Genomic DNA, 20971 nt, shown 5'->3' on the forward strand with positions numbered 1-20971 from the left:
CCCAAAGTGATTATTGGTTGGCTTAGGTGCATATTCTGAGGGACTGAAATTCAGCCCTGTGCAGAGGGCCTGCTGACAGCCAACACTCTCTGGAGTCCTAATTTAGCCCGGAGAGGACGGGTACCGGTGTCCCCGCTGCTCAGAGGGCTGGCTGCATCGGCAGCCTGCTGCACATGTTGAATTTCACCCTGCAAGAGCTGCCTCTTGTATCCCTGCTGGTTCTGTTGCATGCTGGTTCCTGCTTGCAGCCAGCCATGCACAGAAGGAGCGTGTGTGGATACAGCTGCGTACAGATTGGAAGAGCAGCTCAGCACCACTCTGGGCATTGCTGGGAACCAGAGCTGCATTGCCACTTTCCTTTCATTGCCTCTTGTTCTACAAGTGCAGAATAAAACCCAGTGCCAGCCCCTGCCCCTCCTTGTTCCTGTTTGTTTGGGGAGCAGCTCCCTGGAGGCTTCATGGGCACATGCATCATTAGGGGAAGGGAATTGTACTGAAACAGCTGTCCTATGAACGGAAGGGAAATTCATTTTAATAGGTTACAGCGTTAATTGATACAGGCATGCTGCAGCCTGCGCTAGGGGGTGACGTACAGCCGCCCAGTGACAGAAAGGAAAACTGGCCTTGTGCTTCAGACAGCAGGCTGAGATCTGGGTTCACGCCCTGGCTCTCTCTCAGACTCCTTGGGTGACCTTGGGAAAGCGTCACGTGGTGCCTCATACCCACCTGTAAATAATAGTCCTTCGGTTCTTCCATGCTTTCGCTGGTTACACTGCAGCTGTTTGGGGCAGGGATTGTCTCTGACTCCATGTCTGTGCAGAACCAGCTACAGATCTGAGCTGAGAGGGGTCTAGATCTAATGGTCATATCAATACCTCTACCTCCTGGGTTTTTAAAACAATGAGACAATGTTGTTTTACTACCAGGCTTTTCTCTAACAGCCAGGAGGCTCTGGGGTGTATTTTATGGGGCTGTGATTATAGGTCTCTGGGAGCAGGAGGCACTTGGCACTCCACGATGCCCTAGAGGCCAGTATTAATGGCTCCTATAAACCAAACCCTTCTCCTAGCTGATTCTTTAATTAAGACACCAATGGGACGTGGAGCCAAGCAGGACAAAGACAATGGAACGAGCACACATGCTCAGCCCTGGCTTGGGGCTGCACGAGCGGGTGCCGGGGGCAGCAGACTCTGCCGTTCTGCTCACAGGCCATACCAGCAAAGCAAGCCCTGTGGCTTCACTAGGAGACTGGAGTTCAGTCCCAGGGGACTGTCCCCCAGCCGCTCCCTTGGGACGGCCCCTCTGAGTTAGGTGTCTGCAGGAAGAAGGGCCAGTGAGCGCATGTAGAGAGTGCAGGATCAGCTGCTAGACACCCAGAGAGGCCACCTCGCGAATGGGGTTTCCCTCAGACCCAGTTTAACAGAGCTGAGCGGGAGACAGGCGTTTGCCTCACTCCTGCCAGCCCCCAAAGATCCCAAGTAGCCACATGACACTTCTCTGAACAGGGGGTGGGAACAGGCTGGGCCGGGGGGTGGAGGGGTGTCTATGCTCTGCTGGTATGTGCATGAATCAGCCTCGGTGTATGGACTTTTGCAGGCACAGGCTGAGGTTCCTGTAGGCTAATGTCACATGTCAGGCCCAGGCTGAGCCAGCTGGAGGCCAGCATTGCATCTAGTCAGCCAGGCTGAATGGTTCCCTGTCTCCAGGTATGTCCACACGGCAGAGGGAAACCTGTAGCACCGAGTCTCAGAGCCCAGGCCCATTGACTGGGGCTTGGGCTGCAAGGTTAACCCTAGCCGCATGGCCGCTCCCACTCGGGTTGGAGCCTGGGCTCCGAAATCCGGCGAGGGGGGTGGGGCTCTGACCTGGGATCCAAGCCCCGCCCACCACGCTGGGGTTTTGAGCCCAGGCTCCAGCCCGAGTGGGACTGTCCACATTGCTATTTTTAGCCCTGCGGCCCAAGTCCCATGAGCCCAGAGACGTGGTTGGTGCAACAGACTTTTCTTTGCATTGTAGATGTGCACCGGCAGGTTCCGACATGGCCCCAGTCACTGCAGGGTCTGAGCACCTCGAGTATCTTAGCCCTTTTATCCCCAGGGTGCCCCTGTGCAGGGCTGCGTGACGCGGAATTCACTAGACCCTTGTCTATACAGACCCACACAGCAAACACTTCTGCAGGCTCCGGCTTCCAAACTGGGGACACATCTGACTTTAACAACAACAGAAGAGAATTAAATAGCCCAGGTATTCCTAGTCCACTGAATTCGCCCTGCCCCCCCCCTTTGTTTAGTAGCTCTTTCCAAATGCTGGGGTATATTTGTACAAGATGTTGGTCCAGCACCTACCACAAGAGGGTCCTTGGCACTATGGGAATACAAACAACACTGGCATTTAGCGGTCTATAACAATAGCACCTTGGGAAGCCATTGCTTTGGCGATACATAGTGAACAGGCTAAATGTTCATAGGCTATAAAAGAGAATTTCTGGGAGATTTAAAGAGTGTGCTGGAGCTGGAGATGCCAGGGGATGAACTCATTGACTTGCTGGGTGCACGTTCTGTTTAAAGGACAGTCTCTTTCATACAGTAGGTGGCCAAGTGACAAGATGCTGCGTCTGAAAACAGCTTTTATAATCTTCTAAGCAACATCAAAATGGAAGACGGGCCAGCATGAACTTCACCAGCCCCAGCCCTTTGCCAACTCACAAACCCTGCTGTGTGGGCCCCTGAGAGAAAGAACAACTCTCAAAACGCAGCAGGTTGAAACAACTCCCTGACTCCTCGTCTGACATGAACCACCTGCTAGAGAGAATCATCACAATTAACAAACAGCTAGCTCACCTATAGCACTTGGAAGGGGTTAAACCTACCTCCAGGCTGTCAGGTCACTGGTCTCCAGGCAAGAGTCTATTTGTTAGAAACCCAGTAATCTGGGTTTTTGTTCTTTACAGAAATTGCCTAGATCATTTCAGTGTTATCTGTGCAATAAGAGTCAGCTCTGATACACAGAAGTTAGATCTCAACAGGCCAGTGGCCTCATCCAGCTATCCAATTAGCATTCAGTGACATAACAGCTGATTTTCAGTAGATTCCTGCAAAACAACCACCTCCAACATGTTCTCCATAAGCAAAGGAAAGCAAGCCACACAGCTTTCTTTAAAATTATATATTTTATTTATTTGTTTCATACATGCAGCAAATAGAATAAAGATTATAGGTCCATCTAAAAGTAGGTATTTAGGAGAATCGTTTGACAAACACACAGCAGGTATTACATGGTGTAGAAAACTTGTCAAATACTTGCAGGTGAAATTAAATTCAAACAGAAACTGATTAACAAAGGCAGTTTTCAATTTTGTGGTTGGTTGTTTTAATTGCCACTTGGAACATGATCATAAAAAGAACCAACCTGGAATTCTGAGGACATTTCCATGCATGGAGCATGCTGCTTGGGGCTTCTCCCACCAATTACAAGCTCAAGGGCACGACGGCTACTGCAGAAGCAGAGAAGCTGCAGCATTTGTTTGTCTGAAGTAATTCTAGAAGCTTAAACAACATGAGCCCAGTATCTGTCCTACACTAAAAGTCATTATCACCTTGATCCCATTTGCACTGGAGTTCCTGGGCTCAACATGCTCATCAGGGAATATTTACTGCCCTTTGAGATCTCACCCCCGGCTATGAACCTGGTGACACACAAAGTTGCATTGGTTTAATTAAAGATGGAATTTAAATTCGATTTAGTTAAACCTGTGCAAGAGGCCATGTGGGTGCTCTTATTCCGGTTTAAGAGTGGCTTCTAATGAATTATCTTAAATGGATCAGGAACAAGTGGAATGTAAACCAAAATGTGCTACACTTACACCAGGGCCCTGGTGTAACTTTAAAAAAAACAGTTTGGGTTAAATCGGTGGCACTTGTGTGGGCAGACAAGGCTGAGCTCTGAAGCAAAGGAAGTGGAAGGGGCTCAGCACCTCTGCTGATAAAGGCCCTCACACAGTGCTCAGTTCTCCTCTGCATGGTGCTGTACGTATACATTTACACCTGTGTGCAGTGGGCAAGTACTATTTCTGAGCTGGTAGTATTTACATCTAATTTGCACAGGTGTAAATGATGATGCAAAAGGCACGTGCAAGGGAGAATCATGCCCAGTGTGTCTGGTGATACAAATCACTTTGTAAAAATCCACACCTGGTTGCAATCTGTGGTGGAGCATGGACTTGAACCCTGGTCTCCTAAGTGAGCACCGGGGTAACCCCTGCACCATTTTCCTATCAGAGGAGCTTTGCATATGGCAGGGAGCTGGGGGATCACATTCTACCCCCAAGGCTGTATGTTAGCTGTGACTAAAGCAGCTGTGAGGCCATGTATGGGGGCAGGGGCGATCAGAGAGAGGAAATGAGAATCCGGATGTAAAAGGCTCCTATACCTGACTCATGCCCTTGAGATCAACGAGGGTCCTTGCCATAAACCCGTATCTCGTGGGAAGAGAGACTGAGCCCAACAGAGGGAAAAGTTTGGTGGGATGGGAGGGTCTTAAACCTGCATTTTGGTTCAAGGTCCTTTTTTGTCTTTTTAAAACTGATTTTCCCTGTGCCTAAGCCAGGCACATTAGAACCAAACACTGGCATGAACAGCAGAGGGGGAAGCAGCATGCTTGGGGCCAGTGCTAACCACACCTCACCTCAGCAGAATAGGCACAGCACGGGAAACCCCTGCAGCAAAACACACACACACACACACACACTCACTCTCACACACACACACACACACTCACTCTCACACACACACACACACACACTGGCAAGCCCACGGCGACACGCCTACCATCAGCCTCAGTCCAACATGCCACTGATCACAGCAGGGCTCCCGAGTCCAGGTTAGATTCTACACGTACACAAACCAAAATGAATTAAAACCCGAACATCTCGACTTCTCCCCTCGAGTGAGAGGCTCCGAACCCTGGCTTCTTGAAACCCAACCCACTGCAGTGGCAATTTAAAGGAAACAGATATTAAAGAGCAGAGAGAGGCGGTTTTACTTCTCAGCTGGTTTTCTAAAAACAAACTAAATAGCACCAGGGCTGGTGAAATCTCTGCTCTGATGTAAATATGAATGTCGGGAAATGAATTTCTAACAAGCCTGAAAAAGCAAAGCAGCTTTACCTCCGCCTTTGCCAGTAGCCTATGAGCCCTGCCTCAACAGCTGCTGTACCCGAGCCCAATCTGTGCACGTTCTACTTCGCATACGACTGCCCCACAACCCCAGGGAGACACCAGCTTGTCCCCAGACACAATGCTGAATGTATGACCTGCTCAAGGCTCCATTGTTGGACAGTTCTGTGTAATGCCTCTTAGGGGCCTGATTTACACAGATGCTGACCAATGGGCCGTAGACCAACATAAGGCCCAAACAGAAAGCAGTGAAACCATCTGAGTTCCCTGGATGCCCATGTGCCTGGGATGTTCAGGTGTACATATTCCATGCACAGGCAGAGGAGTGAGGGCTCACCTCCTTTACAGTAACCTTGGGGTTCAGAAAGACATCGACCTTTGAACACAGGAGCAGCTCACCCAACCATAGGCTCAGCCTGGCTGCCAGCTTTAGACACATCTATCTCGTAGCACTTCCTGCTCCCCATCCAGGAGCAGCGATTACACAGGAAACACAGCGCTCTCTCTAAAAAGGGCAGTGCACTCCACCCTGACACCACCAGGCCGCCTCCTGGAGAACCACAGGAGGTAAATTACGCAAGTGTAAATCAGGGAAGGCACCAATTAAGTCCCCAGTTACCCTGGTGTAAATCCAGTGTGAGACCAGAATCGGGCTCTCTGATCATCGGGGCGACTCTTAATTCAGCCCTGCCTCTGCTAGACTGTTCTATGTATGAAATCTAACCCTCTGTGGTCTACACTAGAAAGGCGGCAGCGGCCCAGGTGTGCTGCTGTAGCACTGTAGTGTAGACACTTACAGAGGTAGAAGGGGATCTTCCTTTGCCATAGTAAATTCCCCTGGAGAATGATTCCACTGTCCGAGTGACCTGTCAGCAGCTCCCTGCTCTCCAGTGTGGAGTTCTCCCTTTCTTAGTGTTAGGCTCATGGGCCTCCTCCCCTTTGCCCTTTTGAGCATCCCTGCCATCGTGTTTATAGACTCTTCTGTTTTCAAGCCTCCCTCCAGCCTGTACTCTCGTCCTCTGACAGAGAGCCATGCCAATGTGCATTACGGGGGGGATCATGTCCAGCTGTCGTTTTTACACAGTGTTATTCAGACCCCAGCACACACGAGTAGTGGCAGGGCTTGTCTGAAGCCTCTCAGTGGTTAAGATCCTCCCAAAGTGCCGGTTCTTTCTCAATCTTCCATAAAGCTTCAGTCAGCAAGCTACAGCAAAAGCAGAGAGTCAACCAAGTCAAGGCTTGTCACTTTGTCCTTCCTTGGCAGCGTCTTTACAAATCTCAGTGTCAGCTGCTGGGCAGGTTTTTCTATTTCACACGTGTCCATAAAACAGTCTGAAAACAAACCTTGAAGAAATATTTGGTCTGTGACAGGACAAACAGTGGATGTACAAACTCAAAGGCCTGGTGCTGCAGACCCCAAAGAGGATGAGTAGCTTATGCATTGACTTCACAGGATTCTTGATCAGGCCTTGCCTAAGGGGGTCGAGGACTGGGACCTCGGGTGTTGGTCTTGTAGACACTTGTACATGTGCTTAGCTTTACCCACGTGCGCCGTCCCAGACTACTCCCGTGAGCACAGTTAAGCCCATGTGTAACTGTTTGCAGGATGGGGGACTTAGGAAGTTCTTGTGGTAGAAGGAGACTGTGTTCTTTAGCATTTAAGCAAATCTCACTCCATGCAGAATTGTCACTCAAACACACAAAAACGTCTAAGACAAAAGTCCCTTCTCTAGGCTGCATGTAAAAAGTTGCGTAAGTTACCATGCTACTTTCCTTGCCTTAAGGTAAATCACGATATTCCATGATCAAATACATTGGGGCAGGGTATTAAAATTTTAAAATACAAGAGAGACAAATTAAAAAACATTCACCATTTAAGTAATACTAACTTGGAGGCAATATATTTGACAGTTACAGTAACACACTTGCTTCAAAAGTCAGCTGTGATCTGCAGAAGAAACTAAAGCATTTTCTGCAATATATATGCTGGAGTTATGAGAACCGTCATCATAAATTCAAAGCAAATCTTCCCTGGTCATGGCATGATGCAAAGTTCCCCATGTACCTCTTAACTGATCTGGCACAATTTGCAGTTTTAATTTTGTTTCCTCAAATACAGATTATTGCATGCTCAAGGAGACCAAGAATACACCATTCTCCAAAGTAGCAGCAGGTCTGGCCTCCATTAAATTCAGAAATGTAATAGAGTAACCTAGGGTTATCTAGACACTTTTCGTGGCCCATGGATGAGCAAAAAACATCTGTTCCTAGTGTTTAGCAGCTTTTTTCCCTTAAATCCTTTAAAAAAATATTCAAAAGGTAAAGTTTGAGGTTTATAAAAGACCAACAAACCACTTTTTTTTCCTGTAGGATTCAATACATCTCATAAGATTCCCACCTCTACTTTTCACTATATTCATGAATTAATGTGTATTTACATTAAAATTGGTAGTGTTTAAAAGCAAAAAAATTATTGGAAACCAACCCAGCTCACATACAGCGGGACAGGAATAATAATCAGTGTTTCCAAATGTACACACTTAATTCTGTGTTTGTGCCTAAATAAGAGTAAGAATAGCTAGCCAGCCGAAGGACAAGCAGTTGACCTTGTCTCACTTTTCTCCTCCATATGGCACCTTGCTACATGCATGTTGAAACTGTATATTAAAAATATCAACTGGAATATTTTTGTAAAATTTAGAATTTCTAATATGATACATATGGTCGTAGGTTACTAAATAAAACCCCTGAAAACAGAACTAAGTAAACCAGGGCATGTGGAAAATTAATTACATTGCACATCTAGATAATAGCAAAGGGTGTATACTATAAAAAAGTTACCTTTAGAAATAGCCCTCAGTAGCGCCCTCTCCTAATGGGCATATTTTCAGTTGCTAAACTGTAAAATGAACTTGCAAATGTGTGTGTTTTGGTAGAATATTAATATCCTTTAAAGAGCTGTTAACTTTCAACAATGTCTGTGAAAAAAACAAGAGAAAGATTTAGAAGAGTGTTGTCAGAGTATATCAAAACTGCAAACTGTTCCAGATGTTTAAAAACCCCCACCTTTTCCTTAGAAAAACCAGGTGTTCTGATTTACTAGAACTGGGATGAAATTAATTTTGTAGTGTTATGCCTGAGTAATAGGAACAAAAATGATTGTTGTATTGAAATGCACACTTTTACAGTAGGCTCCAGAGGAAGGCCGCTTCATTGAGCCAGTTTAACCGTACATACAACGCATTGAAAACATAAATATGTCAACACGCAGACTTCTTCACACGCATCGGATCTAACTGTTTCCATTCTTGAACAAGAGGCGCTTCTAAGACAACTTCACAGTCACTGCAAGCTGCAGCACAACTGTTTAAAATATCAGCAGCCATGCTGGGCCTCCCAAGGGAACCATTTTTGAATAATTTAAAGTTTACCAGAATCTCCAGGTCTGATTTTAAAAATTACAAAGACTGTAGCAATTTTGTATTTAGAGACCATATTCAGACCTGTTTAAAAAGTCTGTTGGTTACCATTATTGGTAGTGTTTAGAAGTATTACCTCTTGCTGTTACCTCACAAACTAAATATTTCCAGATGTAGGAACCACGCTAGGAAGTGACACATACATATAAGGGCCTCCTAAAACAAGGTATCGCCACATTTCAAATGAGGGCATGTATACATGTATGCACCGTTCATCCCGGAAGACTAGTGTTGATATTTTACAAGGTGATCTGAAGGTTTGGATTGCGAGCACAGAAGGTGGCATTTGCATCTTGTCTAAACATTAATGACAAATTCTGGATTAGTATAGGAGAATCCAGCAAACTCAGTCTGATCCAAGTTCATGATGAAGAGTTTGTCAGTAGGCGTGAGTTCCACAGGCTGCCTGGTGAACTCTTTGTCGAAGTTGGAAGTGTCTCGTTTGTCTTTCTGTCAAATGGAAAGCACAAAATTAAACACAATCAAAAGGGAGAGAAATATACAAGAGAAATCCCAGCAAGGTGGATGTCTGTAATACCGTATGCGTGTTCAGAGCGATCGATGCTGCCCATTCTTTAGGATTTGTACATGGTATGTATACATATATTCTGAAATTGTTTGTTTTTTAAAGAAAATTACACGTTAGATTAGGTACACTACATGCAAATACTCAGCAGTAGCGTTTATCCACATAAATGCAATTGGGTACAGTGTGCAAAAACAGGAAAGCATTTATCTAACACTTTAAAATACCCAACAAAAGTTGTACAGTGACATGATGACAGCACAGTATGGTAGAGAAGGGACATGGCATTCACAAATAGAAAATTCTCCCCACACCCACCAATCCGGCAGCTTTAAAAAAGAAAATTAACGGAACAGTTTCTCAACATGCAAAACTTTCACTGGAAACACGGATTTCTTATCTACAATAAGAGAGTCCTGGAGAAAGCAACAAGCCACAATATTGGAAGTAAACAATTTACTAGGATTTCAGCGTACACACAAAACTAATCAGCCATAAAAATTTGGTGGTAGCAGATGATTTCCCCCCCGGTTTTCTGTTAGTAGTCTGACATTTTTAGTTGGGCTGCTGTAATATCTTGATTTCCACTTGCATTTATCTATTTAGTTTGAGAGGAGTGTGTCATTTTCTCCAGGGTCACATATAAAATATACAGTGGGTCCAAAAACCTGGTGTAAAAATAAAATTACATAGATGCAACCTTTTCTAAATCCAGATCATCACAAAAATATAGACCGTACAGTTAGACCAAAGCAAAAAGAATGATGGTCTCAGTTAGGCTGACAGTCTATTAGCATGTAAGACCCAATTGGTTAAACAGAAAGATCTTTGAATACTCATTTATGTAATGGATCTTGCCTGTGTAAACGAAGATACATGCTGGCTGCACTACATTAGAAAGGCCTGGCTGGTGTATGAACCCAGTAGCAGTGAAGACACAATATAAGCACCAGGAATACCTCATCAGTAAAGAAATATCCAGAGGGGAACTTGTATTATTACTGAAGACAGCAGACGTTGCAGTGTGTAAATAACAGTATAGTTCCAATGCAGAGGAAACCTATGAGAATTCTATGTGAGGACTGAAACAGGACACAGACAGGCGACCTACCACAGCTCTTCCATGCGTTAGAGTAATAATATTTAAGTCTTACGTAGCACTTTTCATCTGTATAAAAATGTGTGATTAAGGGAATGGGGGCATGTAATCATGCACAGAGCTCACCCGGGTGTTTGTAACTGGCTCATCGCACGGTGTCTGAGCACCATTCAAAGAGGATCAGTAAGTGCGAGATCCTACCAGAAAGTTCCAACTTGAGATCAGGGCCACGATTTCCAGCTCTCCCAAGCCATCACATCAGTTTACACGGGGAAGTGCGTTACACCCAGTGTGCACTACTTCCCCTTAAGAAAGACACTGGGCAACTGCAAACCTCAGCCCGGGGTGGTTGTAAGCACCCATTGGGGCAGGAGCCTGCACAACAGACGGGGAGCGCAGCATAGACCCATGGCGGTGAAGAGTTGGGGGTGGGCTGGGATACAAGCTAGGTCTGAAGTGGCAGGAGCCCTGGCAATGCATATTGGGGATTGGGAGCCACGGCTGGAGAGAGACACACCCTTCCTTTCCCCCAAATTCAGTGGGCTCCCTTCACTGCTATGTGAGGCTGTGGGAGTTAGTTTTGCAGCCCCCAGAGGGCTCTGGGTGGAAGCAGGGGTCATTGCAGGTAACTGTGCGTCTCGTGGAGCCTGTCGGTCACTTCGTATTTTTGAAAGCCAAGAACTGGCCCTCCAAGGTCCCGTTTTAGATGGGGTCTCCCTGTTTGAATAGATGTCTGCGGTGCAGGGCAAGCTTGCCCACGCGCTCCGTTCTAGCACACCACCCACCGTTTTTTTTGCAGCTCTGGTTTATTATCCTGTCAGCTAGTGCCAAAGGGGTAGCCAGTGCTCCTTAGGGGCTGCAATTCCACGGGCAGGGAAGCAGAACCTCATTCACACATTGGAGAAGCCGTGTCACTTTGTGATCGAGTACCTCATGCCTGGCCTGAATGCAAACGCACTGACCTGGCTGTGTGCAGAGAGCTGCTGTAACACTTACCCTGACAACTCCGCTCTCAGCCAGGCATGGCCATTCACCTTCAGATTGTCTTTACTGATGAAGTAGCAGGAAGGCTTTATATTGCAGCTTGGCAAGACTCTTCAGTTCTGCTGGGCTCAGAGGCGATGAAGTCTAAAGGAGGACCCTGGCCAGCATGTGAACCATACAGCAGCCCGCCCCCGCAATCCCTTCTCAGAGAGCAGCGGCCCCGACACACGGTTTGCTGCGTTTCCAGAGGAAGCCTTTTGCTGCTGCTTAGGACAGGAGCGCCACATCACAATCACACTCACCAGCCACTCGCAAGTGTCAGCCCAGAGCACTCTCTCCAGTCAGAGTGGGTGAGGGCCAGGGTTTTGTGGAAAACGCCTGCCCCTCAGTCGGCCCTGTGCTTGAACTCAGCCGGCTCTTTTACTTCAGGTCGTCAAGGACACATCCAGATAGCCCCTTATTGGGAAGGTACCGTTTTCTCCTAGGATATTAAATCGCCGACAATGCCGGCGACTGTGATGTGGCTGGTTCTGCTGGTCACCTCAGCCTGCGGACTAAGTCACCAAGGGCGCAGCAGACGGATCATAGAATCATAGAATATCAGGGTTGGAAGGGACCTCAGGAGGTCATCTAGTCCAACCCCCTGCTCAAAAGCAGGACCGATCCCCAATTAAATCAAACGGCCAGAAGAGAGCAGCCTGTCCATGGGGCATTCCCTCCAACAGACCAGGCTCTGTACAAGACGCTGCTCCCTGGAGCTGGGTTGCCCCAGGGAGGCCTAGACCGTTTCAAGAGGGGACAGCAGCCTCCGCACCCACAAAGGCGTGGGGGAGAAGGAGATGAGGTTAAAACCCCCAAAGAGGAGGGAAGGGAGGCAAGGGGTGAATGTGGCACGGAGTAAGAGAGGCCAGTGGGGCTTGCGGGGGGAAGCTGGAGAGAGAAGCTGAGATGGGAGGCAAGAGATCAGGGCTCGAAGGGAGAAGACAGTGACCGCGTGCTCTGTCGCCGCTCAAAGCAAGCGGATGCCCCCATCCCTCCCCCACCCTTGATGTGACCAGACTTACCTACCCGTGTCTGCCCCCCACCCCCACGTCTGGCTCTCTCTCTTTTGCCTTTTGTCAGCTGGCTGCTGAGAGAAGCGGGGGGACTGGGGGTAATTGCTTCCCCCCTCACCTCATCCCCACCCCTTCCCAGGAAAGGCGACGGGGGTGCAGGGCAGGGCACGGATAACAGGGTTGGGGGGGAGACTGAGCAGGAGGGGCCAGTTTGAGATGCAGGGATTCTGTCTGACAAAGAGGAAGCAGCATATTTCAGGCAGATGTGAAAGCACATGGGAGCCAAGCAGGGTGTTACCCTCCCCACCCTGAGGCAGGGCAGGAAGGACCCTGTTCCTCTTGTGCTGATGAGCCAGGCTCCACATTCGCTGGACGAGCAAGGGGAGGGGGCAGATCCTGCACTCCTTGCCTGTGAAACTGGGAAGGTGAAAGGGTCCGATGGCGGTAACTGCTAGGGATGCCAACCCTCCAAGATTGTCTTGGAGTCTCCAGGAATTAAAGATTAATCCATGAATACTTCTAACCAAAATTAGCAACTCTAGTAACTGCCCAGACTGGCACAGCTCTGCTGTCTTAGATCTCCATATGCAGAGGGAAGGGCTGGGAGCAGTGAGTTTACTGACAGGTTCCAAAAGGCCACATGGAAACGGACGCACAGGGGCCCCCCCAGGATATCATTCTATCAGATAAGGGACGGTGCTTGCTAAAAGCACAGTATGGAGGGATATCTGTAAAGTGAAACAACGGCGTGTGTAGGAGAAAGGCACAGCGACACCCACCAGTGCCCATTCAAGGGAGTAAGGAACATTGGTTGCTTGATAGAGAACTGGTGATAAAGCTGGAGGATGACTGTCTCCACCCCGTTAGAGCAGTCTCTAAAGGGGCGCTCTCCTGTACCGATCTCACTATCTCGGATATTTTACAGCAGCTTCCCCTTCACCCCTTGCGCTTTTCCACTGGCTTGGGGGAGAAATCCATACAGAGAATCCCCAGCTGGTGAGAGCCACAAAGCGGTTTCTGCTTCAGTGATGAGCGAAACTATTATAACTTTTCTTCTCACTGTGAATTTCTCTGTAAAGATGTGTGTGCACGCACACATGCTAGTTAGGCCTCTGCCGAGGAAGGAAGTTACCTGTTTGTGGAGGGAGCAGGGAAAGGGATACGGGGGGGAGGTACTGGAATGAATTAAGGAAAGGGAAATTGAGGCTGTCTCGGAAAAGCTTTCTGACAGTGGGATACAGAAGGCTGTGGAATCACCTGGCTGAGGGAGGGCAGGGAGCCCCATTGCTTGGGATGCGTAAAACTTGGCTAGCCAGAGCAAGGGGGACCGAATCCTGCCTCAACCTCTGGGAGATATGCTGGGTGGCAGGTTTTTTGCATTTCTGATTGTGTGTAGGAGACGCTGTACGTCTCAAGGGTGAAGAAGGAGTGGTCAGCTGCAAATCTGTCCAGCTTCACTTTGAATTCTGGTGAAGGAGGGGCCTGTTTAGCCTCCCGTGTGTATTCAAATGTGAATTTCTAATGCCCAGGCTGTTTCTGTACTCCACGGCTGCTGCTGGGACCGTACACTCCACATGCAGAGTCTTGCACAGAGGCCTGTTCATACGTGGGCAACTTCCTCCTAAAAGAAAATCACTCCCCTCACTGCGTCTCCCTTAACATTAGAGGGGCAGTTACAATTTCTTCAGCAGTCATTTCCAGGGCCTGTCCGTGCCCCTTTCTTATAGTCTGGAAGAGTTCCACACTGAGCAGCATCCCCTGTGATGTGGGGTGGAACAGAGGACGGGGGCTAGCCGGTAGCCCCTGTTGTGTTTGGTACTTTATTTGGCACCCCGAGAATAATCCTACAGAGCTCAAACACTCCTATAATGCAGCAGAAGCAGAATTCCAGAGGAAGCAATGGAATTTTGTATGCATTTGGGAGAATGAGATTAGCAGATGCCTGTGATCTCTCTTTTGCTAAAAACCTACCAATTGCTTTGAACAACGGCTCCCTTGAGAGTTCACACATGCAGTAATGAGTCACTGGCTCACCATGCACTGTCTGATAGAGATAGTTTCACTTAAAATTTCTGGAAGCTTCAAAGCCTCATCCTGTAATCATTACTTACTGTTAAAGTCATTTAAAGAGCTAACCTAGAGGGTGTCAAGGATGATGGGGTTTCTTGAGCTCTCACTAGAGAAAGAATGAATTTTACCTGGATTTCAGAACAAGAAAGCCCCCTCTTCAATCAGCAGATGAGATCTTGGATCTTACTTCTTCTCCTAACACAAGAACTAGGGGTCACCCAATAAAATTAATAGACAGCAGGTTTAAAACAAACAAAAGGAAGTATTTCTTCACACAACGCAGAGTCACCCTGTGGAACTCTTTGCCAGAGGATGTTGTGAAGGCCAAGACTATAACAGGGTGCAAAAAGGAACTAGATAAGTTCATGGAGGATAGGTCCATCAATGGCTATTAGCCAGGATGGGCAGGGATGCTGTCCCTAGTGTCTGTTTGCCAGAAGCTGGGAATGGATGACAGGGGATGGATCACTTGATGATTCTCTGTTCTGTTCATTCCCTCTGGGGCACCTGGCACTGGCTGCTGTCAGAAGACAGGATACTGGGCTGGATGGACCATTGGTCTGACCCAGTGTGGCTGTTCTAATGAGGGAGTGGAGGAGGGGCATTGTTCTATACATACCCCAGAGATTGGTGGTGGTCCCACTAAAGGATGCCAGTTGAGAGCTTCATGCATTGTCGTGAAGGGGACACACTCTACAGGAGTGAAAGGGGTAATTCAGCTTACACCGATGGCCACACCCTGGGCAGTGACACGGTGGGTGGTGCAGAACTGGAGGAGATGGTATTGTGATGTGGGCTACTGCCTGCTGTGGACTTAGAGCAGACCTGGAAACTTGGGGCTACCCCAGGTTGGACTCATACACGGTCAGCAATCAGAGATGATGTGAATGTAACATTCTGATTCTCAAAACCCACTCCATCCTGACTGAGACTCAGTCTCACGGTTTCTGGCATCTCAGAGTGCAGGACTGTGTTGAAATTCATCATTCACAAATAAATTCAGGGTTTTTTTTGACATATTGTTTCTTATTTTTTTATTTTATAATCAGTATTGGAAAAAGATTGGCACATTACAGCTCAAAGCAGCGTGATTCAAAGTGATAGCCCACAAACATCTGGCCGAATGGTACAAAAGGAAGTGATACGATTGTCATGGTTTCAGGAGAAACATCTTTCCTGAAGCCCTTTTTTTTTTTCCCCCTTTTTTCGGATGCTAGGAACACAAACTTAGACTATTTAAACATCCAGCAACATTCTTTAAGGTAGGAATATTAGTGAAAACAAAATTCTTTACAGGCTTCATCAGATTTCACAATACTGCTAGACTTTAAATATCAGCTCATTTTCATTAATACCATTTTTGACACATTTAAAGCGCATGTAACAAACTGAATTAATTGTTTTGGCATTTGAAAAAAAACCCAAAGGAAAAAAAGGTTTTATATGAAATAATGTAAAAACCATGGTGTGTCTGGTGTTTACTAGGGTGACCATAGATTTGAAAGCATTTACAAGGGTTCTTTCAAACTTTCCTTTTATAGCTGGATGATACACTTTCTTTTAACAAAAAAAGCTACTAAGAAACTGCACAATCAGGAGAAATCTGTGTGAGCAATAGATTTGGTTTCCCCAGTTATTTATTACTGCTATCAGGGAGTGCTGTGTCTGATGAAAAATTAAAAAAAAAAAAAAAAGAGGCAAGAGATTTTGCAGTGTTTTTAAATAAACAAGGACTCAGGGTTGGATGTAAGACAAGAAGTCCCATGTCCAATCTCTTGACAAACTATTTGCTTTTTTTGGAGGGGAGGGGGGAGGATCAAGATTAATAAGAAGCCTGCAAAGTTCAGTGTTCCTCACTTAATTCCCAGGTATGTGATTACATTGAAGGGCTAGATAAGTGAAAGAACAGGGAAGCAAGGCAAATACTTAGATTTCTCCCAACTGTCATGGCCTGTAATTGGAGAGCTGTTAGACACCCCATTTAATGATCTGTCTGTCAATGTACTGATATCATTAGCTATGAGTAAAATTTGATTAAAACATAATTAAATTGCAGTACTTTTCTCACAACAGTTGTCATTCTGAGAGATCCCAAATTATGTGATGACACTTCTGGCTTTGAAACATGGTCACTCTAGTATCGTTACAAAAGAAAAACCATGAATGCAACTTTTGCAATGAAGAATGTCACCACAACAGCTGTTGGGACTGGGCGATAAAGATGCAGGAATGAGATCTACACAGCTACTTAGCTCTTGACTTCAGGTTTTAAAAATTCAGAGTTAACAAAGGAAAATCCTTCAAATTCTGATTGGTCAATGTTCCTGATGACTTCCTGGTCAGGTGGAGTTAAGACGGGTGGATGGCGAGTGAAAAATCGGTCGAAGTTTTCCGCATTCCGTCCACACTATGAGAGGGAAAAAAAGAACTCGTGGTGGGTGGAGAAAACAAAACAAACTGGATGCGGTCTGCAGCAATCCCCTCCCATTCACACCTCGCAGAGCAGATTATTTCAATGAGGAAAATGAGAGAAAAGAAAAGAAGATGCAAAATACTTATGAAGTATACTGATGAAGTGGGCTGTAGCCCATGAAAGCTTATGCTCAAATAAATTGGTTCGTCTCTAAGGTGCCACAAGTCCTCCTTTTCTTTTTGCGAATACAGACTAACACGGCTGCTCCTCTGAAACCTGTCAAAATACTTACGAGTTGTGTTAATTGCAAGGCTGGGTTTTCTCATGGAGCAGCCAGAGACTGATCAGCTCTCAGGCTGTAGCATGGCTAGTAATAGCAGGAGCGGAATGAGAGGGCAGTGCAATTACTTGCTGAGCTTTTCCCAGTCAAGTGCAGTCCAACGGCACCTGTTCGAGCTGTGCTGCTAAGCCCTAGGCAGCTTCTGTTATCAAAGAGCACCACTATTATACCAACACACACCTCGCCCGTCTCCTCCATCGCCTGGGAACGAGAAGGTTTTGTCATGAACCAACAGTTTTGATAGTTCCACTTGTCCACGTTTAAGCAGGGACACCTCAGCTTTTGCAGATCTCACACTAGGTAACCCCTACCGGCTGAATGCCTAGCGCAGACAAGGCTGTTGGGCCACTGGAGAGTTTTACAGTGCCCCCTGCCCCCCAGCACACCTGTCAGACACCTCATGCCCCCACACACATGCCAAACGCTGCCTGGATTAGATTTTCTCCCAGCAAAACCAACCCATTTCAGTACTGCATGCAAGGAGATCACTGGTGTAACAGTCCTTGCGTCCCACACGGCACTGCTCACTCCTGCACCGAGGTCTGGGAAACGGTGGAGGTGCTGCAGGGTGCGTCCCTTAGAGAGACCTGCTTTGGAAAATGCAGACCACGAGGGAAAGGTGTGCTGCCCTGTGACCCACAGGGAAACTGCTCCCTTGAATTGATCTGGAGGGATGGGGAGGAGGTCCCATGTTATAAAACAGCTGCCAAAAGAGGTAGCTTCTAAAAGCATTTCAGGCCTCCTCTAGGAGTGGGGGGAAGGGTCACCTTGAGAGCAGTGCAACCACTCCCCATCCTGGGGTGCATAAGCTCCTCCTTTCTCCAGGACAACAAACAGCTTTTGGACATGGTCACATGAGCAGGCATCCTGGGGAGACTTGGTCTAGTGGTCCCAGCCTAGGGCTGGGAGTCAGGACGTCACAAGGGTTAATCCTGGCTGTTACACTGACTCCCTGTGTGACCTCAGAAAAACGATACTCTCGGACTCTGCTTCCTTACCTGTGAAATAGGGATAATATTCACGTGGGGGGAGGGAGCGAGAGGAGGGGGTTTAGTAAATATGACACTACTAATCTCCAGCGCTCTTGGCTCACTAGGCGCTAAGTAATGCTCATCCTGCCTCTCCAGATGCCATGACCCCTCAGGGCCCATACAAGCAGGTGTGTTACCATGGGGAGGAAAGACCATGAAAGGAAAGGGAACAGGGTTAAACACTAAACCCAGACCATCTCCTCCAACACTCAAAGTATGTGCCATCTCTGACAAAGGGGCTGTGTTCCCCGGATGGGCTGTCCTGGGCTGGCCAGCCTGGCCACTATACACCACCATCCGCTGAGCTACACACAGCTTCACCTTCACTTTCCTTTAAAAAGCTTGCATTTGTTAATTACTCCCTGGTGTTTCCACAGGACTGGTCCTCTTCCTCTACATTCTCCTTAATCCCCCTGCTCCCCGTCGTGCGTAAGGTAGAGAAATAAGGATACAATGCATTTCTCAAATGGGGAAACTGAGTCAGAGAGGATAAGAGATCTATCCAAGGCCACAAGGGAATCAGTGTCAGAGCCAGGATTAGAACCCAAGAAGTTCCAGGCTTCTCATCTTGCACAGAAATGCATCACTGCTATGCCTGTCTGATAGGTTCACTGAGGTGACACTATAAAATAGCCAGCATGATGGTCCTCTGAATAGTAATTCGAGGGGCCAGAGCCTCATTTGATGTCAACTGACACCAGCTGAGAATTCGACCATAGGGGCTTTACATTTCCTGTATGAAACAAAGGGGTGGTTAGGGGAGGGAGTGAGAGAAACCTGTCAAATGCTTCACTTCACTCTGAATGTAAAAGAAAGAATGTAAAGAACTCCTAAAAAGAAAAGGAGGCACCTTAGAGACTAACACATTTACTTGAGCATAAGCTTTTGTGCATCCGATGAAGTGAGCTGTAGCTTACAAAACTTTATGCTCAAATAAATGTGTTAGTCTCTAAGGTGCCACAAGTCCTCCTTTTCTTTTTGCGGATACAGACTAACACGGCTGCTCCTCTGAAATCTAAAGAACTCCTGTAACCTTGGGTGCTGCTATAGAGAACTGTTGGATGGGTACTAGGTTATAACAGATCCTGTGAGACTTATCATTGGTCTATTATTAGGAAGTGAGGCAGTTACAAACTGCCTGACTATACCTACCACATGTATACCACATCCTGTATGAACTGGAATTCATGGCTCTACTTTAATGGCTAGTGGGCTGTATTTCTTATCAAAACTTCCACACTCCTGACTCCATTCCCTCTGGCACTGGAGATGCAGGAGCCAGGACCTATTGATCTCCTCATCTCTCCTTCCTAATACACATCTCGAAAGAGCACATATGCTTTACGTGCTGGGACTTTCCCCAAATGAACTATCATTTGCTGAGAAAACAGATTTGCATTTTTAATAAACGTAATGTCGGTCTAAAAATATTAAACAGTAAAGACAATACCTGTGAACTGTTCAAAATTCTGCACTTCTTTGTTCACTGATGAGGTTTAAAAAAAAAAAAAGACAATGCTAACATCAGCCTGCTCGCTAATACGCAGCCCCTTTGGCATATTTTATGTTCTTACAGCCACCAGGTAAGCCATCATTATTCCTAAAACCACTGGACAGTTCAGTGAATAATGTTAAATGCTAGCCACATAAGACGACGTTAAATGCTAGCCACAGCCATGCAAAGCCTGTTTGCTCATCTTCAAAATGTATTCTTCAGCCATAACGTATCCCTTTCCCATTGTGCAGATCAATGCCTCAGTTCAGCCAATCATTAAAGCCCCTGCTTAAACTTAAACATTGGTTTAAGCTCATCCTATTCAGCAAAACACTGAAGAATCTGATTCATAGATTTTAAAACCAGAACGGACCATTACGATTATCTAAGCTGATCTCTTCACAAACACGGCACAGAACTTCGCCCACCCATTTCTTCATGAAGCCCATAATTTAGGTTTGAACTAGACTATATATTTTTTTAAAGAAAGACAGCCAGTCCTGATGTAAAGGCTCCAAGTGATGGAGAACCCACCATAGCGCTAGGTAAGTTTTTTTCAATGGTTAATTACCTTCAATGTAAAAGTTTACACCTTATTTCTAGCCTGACTTTGTCCATCTTCAGCTTCCACCCAATGGATTTCATTCTGCCCTCTTCTGCTAGATTTAACAGCTGTCCATGATCAGAAAAGTTCCTCCCCAGTATAGACACTTACAGACGGCAATCATGTCCTTAAGTGATTTTCTGAGTCAGGGCTCAAATGTGCTCAGACACTTCACAAGATTTTTCCTGTCTCTTTTCCCCATGGTATTCTAGCCGGATGAAAGGCAAATACACCTGGCCCACCTCCATGAAACATGTAGCTCGTATCATTCCCAGCACTGTATTTTAACAAGATGTGCTAACCTTTTAGCACTTCAGTGGGACATGTCACCTCATTTTCACTAGGTAAAAGATGAGTCAGTCAGTGGCAAAACAAGAGGGAAGGTTCTTAAAAAGCTGAGGCCATGTCGACTCTAGAGCAGCACAGCGATGGTGATGTAGTTCCGTTGTGTAGATCCTTCTTGCATAGAAGGAAGGGATTTTTCTGTCCAGGTAATTAATCCTCCTCTTTGAGAGGCAGAAACTAGGCCAACAGAAGAATTCTTCCATCAACCTAGCCACATCCACACTGTGGGTTAAGTCAACCTATCTATGGTATTCAGGGCATGACATTTTTCACAGCCCTGAGCAAGCTAGCCAGATCGATCTAATTTTTAAGTGTAGACCAGCAGTTAGAAGCTGGTCTTTGGACAACACAGTATTA

The 20971-nt window shown here is 46.6% G+C and overlaps 1 protein-coding gene across 3 annotated transcripts in view; it reads right to left on the reverse strand.

The window, feature by feature from the left end:
- Positions 1 to 3150: 3150 nt before the first annotated feature.
- The window catches only part of PRKCB (protein kinase C beta), a 249935-nt gene continuing 232114 nt past the window's right edge, over positions 3151 to 20971 (reverse strand). For 2 of the 3 annotated variants that reach the window (XM_073361647.1, XM_073361649.1), the window contains one exon: positions 16058 to 16793. In XM_073361647.1, the coding sequence (XP_073217748.1) occupies positions 16635 to 16793 (159 nt within the window). In that variant the 3' untranslated portion in view covers positions 16058 to 16634. Of the gene's footprint in view, positions 9103 to 16057; positions 16794 to 20971 lie in introns of those variants that run through there. The other variant, XM_073361648.1, reaches the window with a different exon arrangement.

Source organism: Lepidochelys kempii, chromosome 10, assembly GCF_965140285.1.
Source record: "Lepidochelys kempii isolate rLepKem1 chromosome 10, rLepKem1.hap1, whole genome shotgun sequence".
NCBI lineage: Eukaryota > Metazoa > Chordata > Testudines > Cheloniidae > Lepidochelys > Lepidochelys kempii.